The sequence below is a fragment of the Lepisosteus oculatus genome, chromosome 6 (genome assembly GCF_040954835.1).
Source record: "Lepisosteus oculatus isolate fLepOcu1 chromosome 6, fLepOcu1.hap2, whole genome shotgun sequence".
NCBI lineage: Eukaryota > Metazoa > Chordata > Actinopteri > Semionotiformes > Lepisosteidae > Lepisosteus > Lepisosteus oculatus.
Genome location: NC_090701.1, coordinates 53,483,384 through 53,498,136, shown reverse-complemented (window position 1 = coordinate 53,498,136; position 14,753 = coordinate 53,483,384). Strand labels below are relative to the sequence as shown.

At 38.6% G+C, this 14,753-nt stretch overlaps 1 protein-coding gene across 2 annotated transcripts; it reads right to left on the bottom strand.

Moving 5' to 3' along the window:
- Positions 1-1,197: 1,197 nt before the first annotated feature.
- gdap1 (ganglioside induced differentiation associated protein 1) lies at positions 1,198-10,822 on the bottom strand. Of its 2 annotated transcripts, none has more exons than XM_069191575.1 (6): positions 10,543-10,822; positions 9,704-9,896; positions 7,588-7,761; positions 5,887-5,981; positions 5,334-5,448; positions 1,198-3,263 (listed from the first exon to the last, which is right to left on the bottom strand). In XM_069191575.1, the coding sequence occupies exons 1-6, from the start codon at positions 10,708-10,710 to the stop codon at positions 2,914-2,916; spliced, it is 1,095 nt and encodes a 364-aa protein (XP_069047676.1). In that variant the 5' UTR covers positions 10,711-10,822; the 3' UTR covers positions 1,198-2,913. The 2 variants fall into 2 exon arrangements, with proteins under 2 accessions (XP_069047676.1, XP_006634040.2); XM_006633977.3 differs by having other exon boundaries at positions 1,198-3,266; positions 10,543-10,820.
- Between the last annotated feature and the right edge of the window lie 3,931 nt (positions 10,823-14,753).

Genomic DNA, 14,753 nt, shown 5'->3' with positions numbered 1-14,753 from the left:
ACTTTGACCAAACCTGATTGCAGGGTCTCAGCCCTGTGTGTTCAAACACATCATGTCATGTGTTTGACAAGCTCTTCCCTCGACAGAACTGTGTTGATCTTGGAGTTCGGCTGTCTGTACTGGCCAGGAACCAAGTTGTAAGCAGGGCTGAGACTCAACATCGCACGCGGGAGACGTCCAGCCATCTTTGAAGGACCAGTCCCTCTTTTACTGCGTTGCACTTGTGCCTCTCTACTCTTGCTTGACCTGCATCTCTCTCCTGGCCCTCTCTCATCCAGCAGGGGTTGCTCTTGTAGTGCCTTCATCCCTGAAACAGCAGTCACAGCACATCGGTACAACGGACAGTGGAAACATGTTAAAAAGGCAGTGTCTGACAGAAGGTTTTGAAGTACTGAATTCAGAGAAAAAAAGGTCTGTGCTGTTGCTTATGACAAATTGTTAATGAAAAACAAGTATTCCTTTTGCAAAATCAACCACTTGGGAATTTGTTCAACGAAGTATGTGTTGCCAGAATTTTAATTATCTCTAGGAGTGCTAGCTAGGATTTAACATTTTCGATGATTCGAGATGTGTCTTCCACATATTTATCAACACCTGAAAAAAAATCCAAAAGGCAAGGTGTTGGGAGCAATCACTGGAACAAGGTGTGACTACCTGTAGTTTCAGCTTTCTAAAGTGTTATTCTGTTGTCTACTTTATAAACGCACACACACATATACATACTTTCCATATAATTTTCCCTTTATAGGTTATTTTGATTCTTGTGGACTTCTCAAGTACAAAAAGCTTTCAAAGCTTACCAATGTTAAATGAAAAGAAGTAATGGCTAGATTCTGACATCTGGTGGTGATAAGTAAAAGTTCCCAAGCCAAGAGCTCAACCATCCATTTTCTAACCTCTGCGTCACCTTTGAGCTGGCCAACAGGGACGAACAGAAATGCAGCAGAAAAATTAATTTAAGTTTAGTATTTTTTGTTTTTCTTTACACTTCTTTAGTTCTGTATATTTCATTTACTTACTTTCATATATTAACACAATTTACAGTATGTCTGTATTATATTGCATTTATACTGTAATCTCTTCTAGGTAAAAATCAAAATGATTATTTGTTTCTGTAAAGCTTTTTCTGTTTTTGAGTGATTCGTTTTTGGGTGCAGTCAGCTAAGAACAAATACAGTAAATATGCGGAGCAAAGTATTTATGATTATAGAATAGTTTAATACATTAGCTTATCATTATAGTAGTTGAGCACGGCATGTTGATACAGTTCTGAACTTTGTGCTGTTGTGAAAATGTAAACAATGTTTAAGAATTATGATCAAGCAATTTAAAAAACTGTAGCTATTTTTTTCATGTGACACCCTGAGTAACATGCATCCTTCACTCATTAATTTAGAAAATGCTTCTTACTCAGGCAGAAAAAGAAGAATTTCACAATTTCCATCTTGCGTGTGACATTTTAAAATGCCCAGACATGGTAACACCATGTTTTACCACTGCAGTCTCATCCTGAATGTTTCTCTTCTAGAACTTGTCCAGCCCATGTGCTGGCAATCAGACCATTGAAGGCACCTTCATCTCTGTGAGGTTGGCCAATTGGAAAGATGAAGATATACCCTCCACCAGTCCATGGTCTGATCATAAACAGACCAGGTGATGTGTCTTACTGGGCTGTGAGGACTAAAACACTGCTCTCTTAAAAGACCATTTCTGCCTGTCTCAGGATTCCCAGAGCACATGTATAGTCCACAAGACTACTGGAAGAATGTTCAGTGGACAGATGAGACAGAAGTAAAACATTCTGACCATAATGAGACCTTCAAGCATGGAGATGAGAATGTCATGATTTGGGGTCAGTGTGCTGCTTCAGGACTGGGAGAATTTGCATGAAGGAAACAGTGTTGTATCACCACATTCTGGAGGAGAATGTCAGGCCATCTTTTCATCAGCTGAAGCTGAGCTGAAAGTGAGTCATGCAACAAGACAATGACCCTAAACATACAAACAGAGCTACAAGACAATGGATGAGGAAGAAGAAATGTATCGTTTTCAAAGTCCCTTTTAAATGTTATGGTGGGACCTGAAACAAGCTGGTCATGCAACTAAACACATGACTTGAAATGGTTCTGTAAGGAAGAAAGGGCTAAAATTCGTAAATGTCAATGCAAGCGACTGTTAAACAGTTATAAGAAACATTTAGGTGAAGTCATTGCTGTTGATGGATGTGTCCCTCATTACTGAATGTCAGGATTCACACAAGAACATTTACTGCTGGACAATGTTGTTACCTAAATAATAAAAAAATATCTAATGAATTTGTGTTGTACATTTACTAAGGCTATTTTCCATCTTGTATTTGGATTTTCATGAAGATCTAATTATGTTTATGTTTATGTTTAGATCTGATTAGGATTAAATCTAATGTAGAATGAATTCCTTTATGTATACATAATGTGCTCGGTTTCCAGGGATGGGCATTAAATACAGCACCTTCATCGGCCAATACTAAAAACAATCTGAATAAGGAAATATAAACAAAAGAGAGATGTCATTTATCATGTTACTGTATGTATTTAAGACCAGGCACGATGGGACATGGATCAAATGTGAGATTAACCTCATGAAATCTCCTGAAAGACAGATCTTTTAAGTACAAAAAAGAAAAAGAGGTCAATGTACAAAAGCCTAGGAAATCAGCTGTAGACTGACTAAGCTTATTCACATTTAAACACAAAAAAACATTAAAAATCTTCAAAACAAAGTGCACATAACATGGCAAGAATGCAGATCCATAAGTAATGAAAATAAAACATAGTGCTTTTTGTGCAACACTTCTACACATGTACTGTATATATCATTCACTAATGAGATTAACTGGCTACAGCAATCATTCTGGACTTGTTTCCCTATATTTCAGCTTACAGTTATAAACCTCTTTTTAAGGTATAAGAAGGCAAAGTAGCTCATTCCTCCCAGTATTCCCACAAGCAAAGTGGTGCCCAGGAGTGATGGGGCCCTTTTCCTTGCCACGCGGAAAGCTGTGGGCAACACGGCGGATATCAGTATGTTGTTGACGCGCCCCAGAACCCTGCGGAAGGTCGGTCTCTGCAGGACGCGCTCGTAGTACGTTTCCAGGTTCTGCCGGTTCCCGTTGCCCCAGTACCGCCGCGAGAGGCCGAGGAATTTCAGCCGGTGGAGCGTCACGGCGAGAGACACGTCGGCCACGCTGAAGAACTCGCCGCAGAGCCAGGCCTGCTTCCCCTCTTCTTTCCAGCGAAGGCAGAAAAACGAAAAAGCAGTCAACGAAGGAAACCGCGTTCGTCACGGATTTATGGGATCGGGGGGGGAGGGGGGGAGCAGGGACATTTGGAAAATCTGATCATCTGAAAATCTGATAATCGACGTGTAACTTGTTACTTGAATGTGAAACAATCACTCGATACCGTTATTGTTCCACACAAAGCCGTTTGTTTATGTTTCTTTCAAGAAGCAAATACTGTCATCTGACATTGTCTCGGCACGTTTGGAGCTGATTAAAAGGTCTAAGGAAAACCCTGTCTCGTTGCGCAAGATGACTAGCATTGCTGTGTTGGATGCTAGGACAGCTGATCTGGTATTCAGTAAGAACCAGAAAGTTCTAACCATAAACGTGATTTATGATGCATGTTGCTGATACAGCCATGCCATTCTCTTGAATAAGATATTCTAAATCACAGTTACAGAGGACGATTTCTATACCATAGACCAGTGGTTCTCAAACTTTTTGGACCAAGTACCACCCCTAATCCAACCAAAGCATCCAAGTACCACCTACAAGTCATCATCTCATAGGAACCCCAGAAATTCTCAATGACCAACATGAGCGCGCATGCACACACACTCACACATACATATAATAAATATTATAATAATAAACTTTATTAGATATAGCGCCTTTAAAGGTGGCTTCTCAAAGTATTTTACAGAAAAACAACATTAACAACAACTAATAAAAAAGCACCATTTCAACGAGAGGGGTGAACCTGTTTAGTTGAGCAAAGCAGATGTGAATTAATTTTTCGAGCCTTGATACAATTCACAACAGAGTCTAACAGATTTTAAATCGTCAGGCATTTTCTTGATGGCAAAGCTCTCGCTGTGAATGTTGCAATGCGTCCATTAATTTCTGGAGCAACCTCTTTAATTGTGCAACTACACCGCTACGTCAGTTTGTCATTGCTCTAGCACCATCTGTACAAACTCCGACACATTTTATCCAGTCGATGCCATTCTCTTCGAAAAATTAATTCATCCAGTGAAATATGTGCTCTCCTGTAGTTCCTGTTGGTAGCGGCTTACATAACAGAAAGTCCTCATGGGACGTACCCTCAAACTCGTATCTAACGTAAACGAGCAAATTGGCCAAATCGCCTACAGACTCATCTAATTGCAGTGAAAAACATCTGCTCATCTTAACGCGCTCTATCAGTGTACTTTTGATATAATCCTTCATTTCAATAATTCTATGACTGTGTCTTTCAGGGGGAGGGGGGCAGCAGGTCGAGCTGTTTAGCAGCTTTTTCTCTACACATAATACGTGTCAGCTCTTTTGCCAACGGTAAATAAGGTTCTTCAAAAATAGTGTAGTTTACCTGCTTTAGCAATCCGCAAGCTTGCAATTTTCCGCGTTTCCGTTTTTATTTCCGTATTTATTTAAAGTTTTTATTTCATGCGCATGGGAGCGAAACACAGAGACGCTCGGTGTATTTTTCTCAAATTAGACCAGTTCTTAAATATTTTTCTGTTATCACGCTTTCGTGTGCTCACAGGATTACCTGCGTTCGTAGCACGTATTTCTATGCATTCCTGTGTTTACAACGTTAGCATTGTTCCAAAATCACGCACATTCTTCTTTCTCCCTATTTGCTGGAGATACAGTAGCTTTTTTTAAATACAATTGGTCACTTGCATCCGTAGCACGCATTCCTATAGAGTGGTATAGAATTACAGAGTATCTCTTGGGTCCACTTAAGTATTAGCGCGCACTGTATCGTAGTACGTAGGCTGCATAATCGACACGTATTAAATTACAAAATATGAAAACCCGTCCCGATTTTTCAGCGCACACGACACAGTTCCAGGGTCATTTGGCGTACCACCTGGCGGCACTCCACGTACCACTGCCGGTACGCGTACCACAGTTTGAGAACCACTGCCATAGACTTTGAAGTGAGACAGCATTAAATTAGGCCTAGATTTCTGTTTGTAAATAGTAAATTCAACAACACTTTTCAAAATGAGATTATTGTTTTTTTTCTGTTAGCTAACGCACATTCCCATTCCATCTTGCTTACCTGGAGTTTCCTCATTTCTTCTCTGAAGCTCAGTCTCGACCTGGTCCAGAACATTTTCCAGTTCATCCAGAAGTTTCTTCAGATATTTAATGTTGTCATGGTCCAATAATTTAGACTAAAATATAAAGAAGTACATTGTTCACTATTTACTGTTGCCTTTTCTCTTATTTAGAGTCATGTTGTACATCCCCAAATTAATATGGAATGTTTCAACCCCAGGTTGCAAAAACACATGGAACCTGAGTCTTGGTGTGACCAGGGGCACCAGCCATTCATACACACGGGGAAGAGCACACACATGCAGGCAGGGCACACAAGAAGATCAGACAACATCAGCTCCATGCAATGTCCCAAGTCTTCAGGCTCAACTACCCATGGTACCCAAATCAATAAGAATTATTATCCTCCCAGAGATATTAGTGGTAAGACATTCTCTGCTTTCCTGGTCCATGGATTTGTCCAGGAAGAGGGCACTACAATATGAATAGCTCAGCTCAGAGTCACAATACAAAGGTGAGGATACTCCAGAGATCCTTTCTAAACACCAACTTACTTTGAGACGCTTTTGTTTGGCAAGATATGCTTCCTGGAGCTCTGGGTGTTGCTGGGCAAGCTTCTTGAGCTCTGACTCTGTGTTTCCTATCTGACCTGGACATAAACACACATCAGTGAACGAAACAGAAAAACCATGTGAGGAGGGATAAATTTCACAGATGAGTAATGAATCCAGGGTTTGTTCCACATTTAAGAGAAATAAAACAAGTAGTGAAACAAAACAAGCAGTGAAATCAACTGCCATGTTCCATAGACAGTGCCGATGGCACATTCATTACATGAATTACATAAATCATATTAAACAGAAAGGCTTGCACAAATAAAAATATTCATCATAGATACTGTAATTTTTCCAAACACCTCTGGAGGCTTGGGAATCATGGTAGCATGGTTTCCTTTTCAACAACCTCTTTGTTAGCTTTGATAGACCGAAAAATGAAAGGTGAGTAAGGTACTTCCTTCTGATATTCAGAAACAGTCAATATGTTATGTTAATAGAAATATGTTAGGGTATTTTCTGGAGTGATAAACATGAACAATGCATGAACTGTCTGTTTGGTTGAATCCTGACACTTGGTGTCGACACGAAGAAAGCTCGATCTCTCCACACAGACTTAGAAGATTTAATTTGTATTAATGATTCCCTTAGGCACTATAGATGTTTAGAATTGCATTCGAACACACTGTTACTCAGGCAAACAAATTGCATTTCTTGGAAGACAAACCTCAAAAGACATGGTATCCGCATATTACTATTTTCCTCCACCCTTTGGAGAAATAATTAACTATCGAGAAAGAATGTATTTAGCCTTATAGTATAATGATCTAGGATGACCAGGACAATGTCCAGGACATTATAATGTCAATTCCTGGAAGAGAGGTCATCTACACACCCAGTGGATGACCTTATAGGTTTCATAGACAAAACAAAGAACGGCCTTCCTCTACTTTTCTTCCAGGTGCTTCATTTAAACATTTTAAAGAGATTTTAATGTTATAAATGAAGAATATTCCTGGGACATTAAATCACAACCATCAGTTGGTTCCTTTGAATATTTAGAGTGCACCCATTTTAGATGAAGCTAGGTCCTTGTACCTTGTACCTTGTAACTCTGTTGAGGGAGTGCTGTAAGCACATTTTTACAAATGTTTTGGAGATTCCCAGATTTGATCAGTTTCAGAAAAACAAGTTTCTGCATTTTTATCAAATGTTCTAGGTAAAAATAATTCACATTCTCCCTGAGAATTTGGCCTTGGCCTCTCGCAACAGCAGAAACAGGTTTGTGTGGCAAGTCTTACTGCTAACAACAATGGGTCTCTGCTAAGCACTTCCACATCTCTTCCCCTATCGGTGTTCTCTGATCTTGCTATCTTCACCTCAATCATATGGAACAGAGAGACGTCTTGGAAGCCTCGGTATGCTTGATAAAATCCTTTCTGTGCAATGCCTCTGTCGTAACCTTCTACAACCACTAGAGGTCCTCAGGAAACCTGAAGAGAATGCCATAGGCGACGAGCGCTGCTGCGGTGTTTGGGAAATTCAACTAAAAACGACAATGGGTTTACAGAAAAGAGAGCTGCTGATTTCCAGGGTATCTTTTTATTATATGAAGGATTAACAAAACCACTTAATTATCTCCCTCATTTCTGGTACTTTTTTTTACTCTTTTTTTAATCATCCCCAAGGATGTTTACTTACTGCGAATCCTCGTGGTTGCGTACGCAGGGATCTGGGAATCGACTGTGATCTCCGGATGTAAAATGCAGCCGTGGGTATACACATCCATCGGGAGGGAGTCTAAAAGCTCTCGGTAGTGCTGCACTCTAGGAAAGTACATAGTTCCTTCTTCTGGAATCAACCTTGGTGTGTTTTCTGCAGATAAAAGAAGATATTGACCTGGAACAGTTCAAGGGAAATTGAATTCTTTCTATTTCTGAATATATATATCTTAGAAACACTAACAGTGTCCAAGGCAGAACTGTTTAAATATGGACTGGGAGCTTAGATGTCAAAACCATAATTGAGTTTACTCATAACTCGTAACTGATACTGTCATTATCTTTTAGGGGGACAACTAATTTATAGGCATTCATTAATAATCCCACTGATGTTACAAATCACTGGCCCCTCAGGCCAGGCCTGAATTATTATTTTTTAAGTGAGTAACTGTATTGTAACACTCTGTTGTTAATTTATTAACTCCTGAATTCACCTCAAATAATTCTGGGTACCGTTAACCGTAAACCCTACTCTATGAAGAGCTTCAGCATCGTTAAGGTAATGACTATGGAGGTGATAATGATAAATGATTACTATTAAAATCTCAAAAGACTGTGTTATACTCTAAACATTAAAATAGTTTATTAAATAATATTGTTATAAATTTTATTTATCTAAACATAAAATGGTCACAGTTCTCTACAACAATAAATATACAGCATGACAGTCCATAAAACGATACTTCTCACTTCCATATTTGATTTTAAATTTATTCTGAGGTGTTCTGTAAGAATAACTTGTAACTAAGTACCTTGTCCACTTCAAATATATGGCAATCATACTCAAAAACACTATGCCAGATATTGGAATCCTTTGATGATGAGCGGGGAATTTACGTAAAAGATCACTAAGAAAGTTACATGATACACAATGAAACTGAAAAAAAAATTCAAAGTATAATACAAAGTTGATCAAAAAATAAATGAAATGGATTAAATAGAAGCATACAGATAAAATACATCTAAATAATCTTGTATTGGTTGCAAATAATGTAATTTCATTAAAAAGTGCATTAATAAACACTTTAATATACACAGATTAGCTTGAAAGACGTACTGTCAATGCAGCAATCCTGTTCAAAGCTGACTTGAGAAAGGGATGAAACTCTTCAAACATTTTTTTCAGCATTTTTTATTTTATTTTGGAGGATTACAACCATTGAAGGACAAAAAATAAAAAAATGAAAATGCACGCAGTTAATTTTAAGCATGATTAGCACAATGATCTATCAGTTACTAGGGATTCCATTAAGATCCATTCTTGGACCCACCGATCAGATATTACACACCAAGCGCTTGATGACTGATTTCCCTTCTGCAGCAGTTCTGGTGAACACACAGTCACCCCCAAGAGCTTCATAAATCTCTCAGTGAAGGTAGGATCACTGTTTAGGCAAATAACACTTTACTTTCACAGAACAAAAGTAAGCTACCCTTGGAAATACACAAAAGACCAGCCACCTCCCACAGTCTGTCAAGGTACAAGCTAGAATCTGTAATCTACATTATTGCTTCTCTTCATTACCATTTGTATAACATAATTTGAATACTATTTGTATTCGTGTAATAAAGGATTGTTACATTACCGTTCTTGACCCTTTTTATTCACATTCTTGCTCAAGCCATGCAGAACTTAAATCTTCAGACAGCGGCAAACACCAATGTCACAAAAGGAAAATTAAAATGGTACACAAAGCAAGAGCCATAATAAGATAAATACACAGTAAGGTTTATGTGGTGATTATACAGTGAGGTGGAGTAGCAAGTAGAGAAAAACTCTGGGAGACAGTTTCTACTCTCCTTTCTCGATATGAAAATGTATGTCTTCATTTTACAATGACAAAGTCACACTTTTTTTTTACCCAAACCTCTCCTCAAGCTTCCATAAACACTCAACATACTGTATATCAAAAAGTTATTTAAAAACAGCCATCTCACACACTGCTTAGCAGATATCAATGGAACAAAAAAGAGTTTATGGTCTACCTAATTGTCTGACGACGATGCCTCAAGTCACAGTTTTGAAAAGATCTTACCGTCCTTGAATGTTTGATCCAAATAGTCGATTATTTGGGTGGCATCGCAGATGATGTTATCGTTGTGGGTGAGTACCGGCACTTCTCCCGCGGGGTTCAACCGCATGAACCACGGCTCGTTGTGCTCGCTTAAGGGAAGACTCACGTCGTACTCTTTACATTTTAAACCCTTCTCTGCAATCGCAAGTCTCACCTGAAAGAAGATGAAATTAACTTGCCACTGCTAGAGGTAATATTGTGAAATATTTTGTTCGCGTCCGTTTAAAGACCGAAGCACTTTAAGAAATACAAAAAAACACTTTCCGGTCTTTCTAGTCTCTTTTAGCCTTTATTGCACGCTTCTGTAGGGGTACTACATAAAGGCAGTTGTTTCTCTGTATAGTATAGTGATGGCCATTAAAAGGCCATCTTGAGAAAACCCGAAGCGTACATCATTTTCTTCCATGAAGGAAATGTAGTACCCCGGGCTATACTGCATTTTCCCTGTCACCGTTTTAAACTGACAGTGTTTGAATTCACCAATACAGAGGAACATCGAGATGGCATTTCATATAATGTCATTGTAGGGTTGAACTGCAGCTCTTGCATTTACTTGAAGCGAAGACCTGCGCAGTCACTGTAATATAGTTGTCAGAATTTAGCCTGGAACAAGAACACACCCTAGGTTTCTAACATCACCATTCTCCGATGACGCATATCTTTAAAAAGGCTTGTCATCAATGGAAAACAGATGTCTTAGCGAATGTCTTTGTGTACAACCTAAAGCCATCCTAGCGCACGCACCGTGAAGGATCTCGAGCGCTGACCACCGTCAAGGTGCTGAAATTTAGAAAGCTCACCTTCTGAGAGCTAAACGATTGGGTCCAATGGTAAAGTACTAGCTTGGAGTCTTTTTTTGTTGTGCTTTCCAGCAACGGCTTCGTTTCTTCTTGGTCTTTTGAAATTTCACCTTTATTTGCTGTGTTTTCATCCTCGATACGCGACTCATCGCTGCTTGAGGCCGCCATTTTTACCCATCAATATTTTAACAACAGTGGGAGGAGCAAATGGCCTCTACTTGTTTATCTCTAGTGTGAAGAGACCAGCAGTCACGTTTTACAAATGTGACTTTGACGTTTGATGTTGTTATGAGTTCCATAGTTGACTGTCGCGTCCTTTATTGATGATTAATTAACATATAAACTGGTATATATCATTTTTTTTGCTTTTTACTAGCTAATTATGGTCCACAAATCTCATCCATCCGTTTCTTTAAAAAAGCCAGGTTATCAGATTCAATAACATGCCTAGCTAGCTTGTTCCAAATTTTCGCGAAGTTTTAAAATACAAGTTACACTGGAATCGCTGTAATGTATCCCTTTAAGATGTTAATTGTAAAATTAAATAATGTATTAACTAGTTCAATTTCAGGTATACTAGCAAGTGTTCAATAGAGACAAAAGTTGTGCATGCAGTGTAGTTGGAAGGAATGTATCTCGTTAAGTCGAACAAGCGAAATTCGTATTCTTCATATAGATTCTTAATAGAATATTCTTAGTATTTAAAAAAACCTTTTTGCATCAGCCTATATTTTACCTTACTATCCTGTGTATTATGTGCGAAAGATTTAATTACAGAAAAACTGATTTCAATATGATTGCGTTTTTTTTCCATTCGCTTTTTTCAAAATGCACAATCAAGAACGACCTGATGAAAACGACCTGCCGGTGGCATCAGACCTCGACCTACCGGACAAATACAGTCAGACAGTGGATGTCGCTGTTGCACAATCGTTCTTGTTCTGTTCAAACAACTTCTGTTAGAAACGATTTTCTATAATAATATGAGAAGTTGGGTTTATCCGCGGTTTCGTATCGAACAGATTAACAGATACATCGTGTGCAGCTTCAGTTAAACATTTATTCGGTTAAGAAAACAAATTAGATTAAATCCATTTTCCAGGGCGGTGAGCTATTAAGAAGAATTATAACAGGATTTTTAAAAATCTTGAAAGTTTAATGAGAAATGGATTTTCCCTACTTTCTCTAGATGGGTTATCCTTCTGAACAGAGTAGTATGCAGAACTAAATAAAATACGTTTAATAGAATCCTAACGATAGGAAACCTTACACGGCTGCGACTTCAAATGACTAAGAATGACGCTTATTGATCATTAAAACAAACTCGCAACGTTTAACTTTAAACATTACAATCAACCTTAACACAACGGCCTCAGTTGTCAGATGGTCCTGAGTTACCGGTAGCCAAAATTAATCAAAAATATACAGTAAGTATTGGAATCGAAATAACTCTAAGCAAAACTTTTCCGTTACGTCAGTTTTCCCGTCATATACAGTATTGTAGACATCAAATATTGTCCCCCGGGTGCCCGATTTGCGTCTAACTGGACATCTAATCGCGCAAGGTCCACGACCACCAGTTCGTTATTCTAGTCTGGGAATGTGTGACGTCCTCTTCGTCTCCTGTTGACAGCAACCGGCTTCGTGGGTTTGTTGCGCTGTGCATCCGCAGAGCGCTCCCGAAACCCCTGGTTCTCATCTTCGTCTCTGAAACTTTTTGTTTCTTGAAAGAAAGGGTGGGGACATCTCCACTGGTGTGGGGGGACAGTAGAGGAGCGACTGGACCCTTCACCTGTGGCAACTCTACAGTACTACTGACGCGTCCAAAGTGACGCGCCCGCTCCAACGCAATCCGAAAGCATTTGTACAGTATGTAGGAATCGGGCATTTGCTGAGTAAAAAGGTTAATCAAAATGTGATATTATTGGTTGGGGAATACTTTTCCAAAGCACTGCATCTAAAAGTTCCAATGTTTGTGAAATTCCTTAATCACCCCCCTTACTCGGGACACGGACATGGGAATACTCGGATCGCTCCGCCATCCTGACCGCGGAAGGTCCAGACTGAGAAACCACTCCTGTATTAATCTAATTATTGATCCGAAAAGAAAAATAAGACCGGATCCGAACGAGAGGGGGGCATTCGATCCATCAAGTCCGTTTCACAGCAGCCAATTGATCGGCGAATCTCAATTTCTTGCGTTCTTTCATCTCGTTTCTTGAAAGAAGCCAGGTTATCTGCGTCAACAGCTTGATCCACACCCCCACATCCCTTTGTGGAGAATGTAACTGTTTTCAGTTTTAAACACACCAAAAAAAGATAGCTCCATGGGGCTCCGTGTTCTGCACTGTACTGACAGAACATTTAGCATTATGCTTAATTCACACCCATCTGTCTGTTCATAATAAGTAGACAACACAATACAATTGTACGGATTTATTTCTTGCAAGTCTTGAAGTACCTCAGCGTGGGATTCAGCTAGGCAATATACAGTAGATACAGTCTACTTTGTTTTTATTCTCTAACCTCGTGGGTTTTTTTTTCCAAATTATTCAGCAGGCTATTGGGCAGTACAAAAATGTTTTAAGCACATGGCGCATAGCGTGGAATCAAAAGTAATGTGAGAGTTGATTTCATGTAATGTAAAATACGAATATTTTCATCGAAGCGTCTGCAGTATATCCTGAAAATGTCCTCCAGTTTTGCAAGGAGAAATTATTGTGACAACACTCCGTTTATAATCACACACACACACAAAAACCCACCGTAAATTCCTTTTGAAGACCGCGATCTCTTAGTCTGTGCTCAGGTCAGAAGAAGAAATACCCTATACTGCATATCAGAGTGTAGCACACAGCCAAACGAGGTGTTTTATTATCAATCTCAGTTCATTTTCGACTTTCCTCGAGAATCAGAGCATCTTTAACTGGTGCACTTCAACAACTGGTTTTTGCATTTTAGAATTAGGAGTGACATGTATTATAGAGAATACGCTGCTGAGTTCATTTTCTTTGAAAGGCCGTTTTCTAAACTAAAAGGAGAGAGGAAACATATTAGTTCCTAACGAAATGGTCATCCATGCCGCATTATGTGGGGGTGATGGACAGGGTGTCTGTCCATAGTGTAGAAGCTGAAACAATGGTGATATGAGTTTGTAAGTAATACAACCTGCATTAACCTGTGATGAACCTAATGATGAGTGAACTATAGGGGCAGGGTAAGGTCTCTGTGATGAACAGAGGAGGATGTTCAGATTCCTCTCACTGCCTGTGAACGACTAACAGCAAATTCCAGGGTGTCTCTGCTTCCATGGAGCAAACAAATCATTTTCTTGTGTCCTAAAAAAGTGATATTCTCAAACAACAGATACTGTATTAAATGAAACGTTTGGATTTTTAAATCCTTAGATTTTCTCAAGATTAAAATGAATGTATTTGTTTTTCTCTTGCAATATTGTATTGTTGTCTGTAGTTCGCTACATTGTTCAAAATGTGAAATTACTGTACGTGCAAACTGTATATATGAAAACTGTATAACTGTAAATTGTAAAATATGTAAACAGAGACTGTATTTGTCAAAGTAAAAATCTGGTTATATCTGCGTGATCCAAGATTCCAATTATTAATAGTAAAAACAATTTAATGGACAATATTTTCTTATAAAAACTGATGTAACGTAAACCTAATTTCATTCTTAGTATGTGGTTTAACTGTTTTGCAATGGATCGAATTAATGAGATTTTTATAATCTTACGGAGGCATTGAAAAAAAAATAAAATGTTTTGGTATTTCTAAAATACGCAACTTGTGTATGACACACAATTCATGTTATATGAACCAAATCAAAGTTGTTCTGTATGAAAAATGTACTGTAAATATACATGTTTGGCACTAGAAATCTTTTGTGCCAGATTATTCCCGGATGTCTTGAAACTGCAGTCATCTCAAATTAAGTGAATTCAGATTCAGATAGTCTGCCAAGAGAAAGTGTTCTTGAATGAAATGGAAAGAGTTACACCTACAGTACTTCAAAATGTGTTCTACATCGCCATTGACAACTGAATACTCATAACAAACACATCACAGTATTTTATCAATACATCGCAGATTGAATTGGAAACGTGAGCTGACAGTCGAGATTTCAACACTATTTTAAAAAATTAGAACAAAATAAGAGAGTTTTGAAGAAAAGGGAGGAGGGCATTTATGAAA

What these genes read in the sequence shown, in the direction of transcription:
- gdap1 (XM_006633977.3), bottom strand. Translation starts at nt 10,710, where the DNA reads ATGGCGGCCTCAAGCAGCGATGAGTCGCGTATCGAGGATGAAAACACA. An exon ending in AATCGTTTAGCTCTCAGAAG is followed by an intron (nt 9,897 to 10,542) that starts GTGAGCTTTCTA and finishes ATCTTCTTTCAG; the next exon opens with GTGAGACTTGCGATTGCAGA. An exon ending in GGATCAAACATTCAAGGACG is followed by an intron (nt 7,762 to 9,703) that starts GTAAGATCTTTT and finishes TTTTATCTGCAG; the next exon opens with AAAACACACCAAGGTTGATT.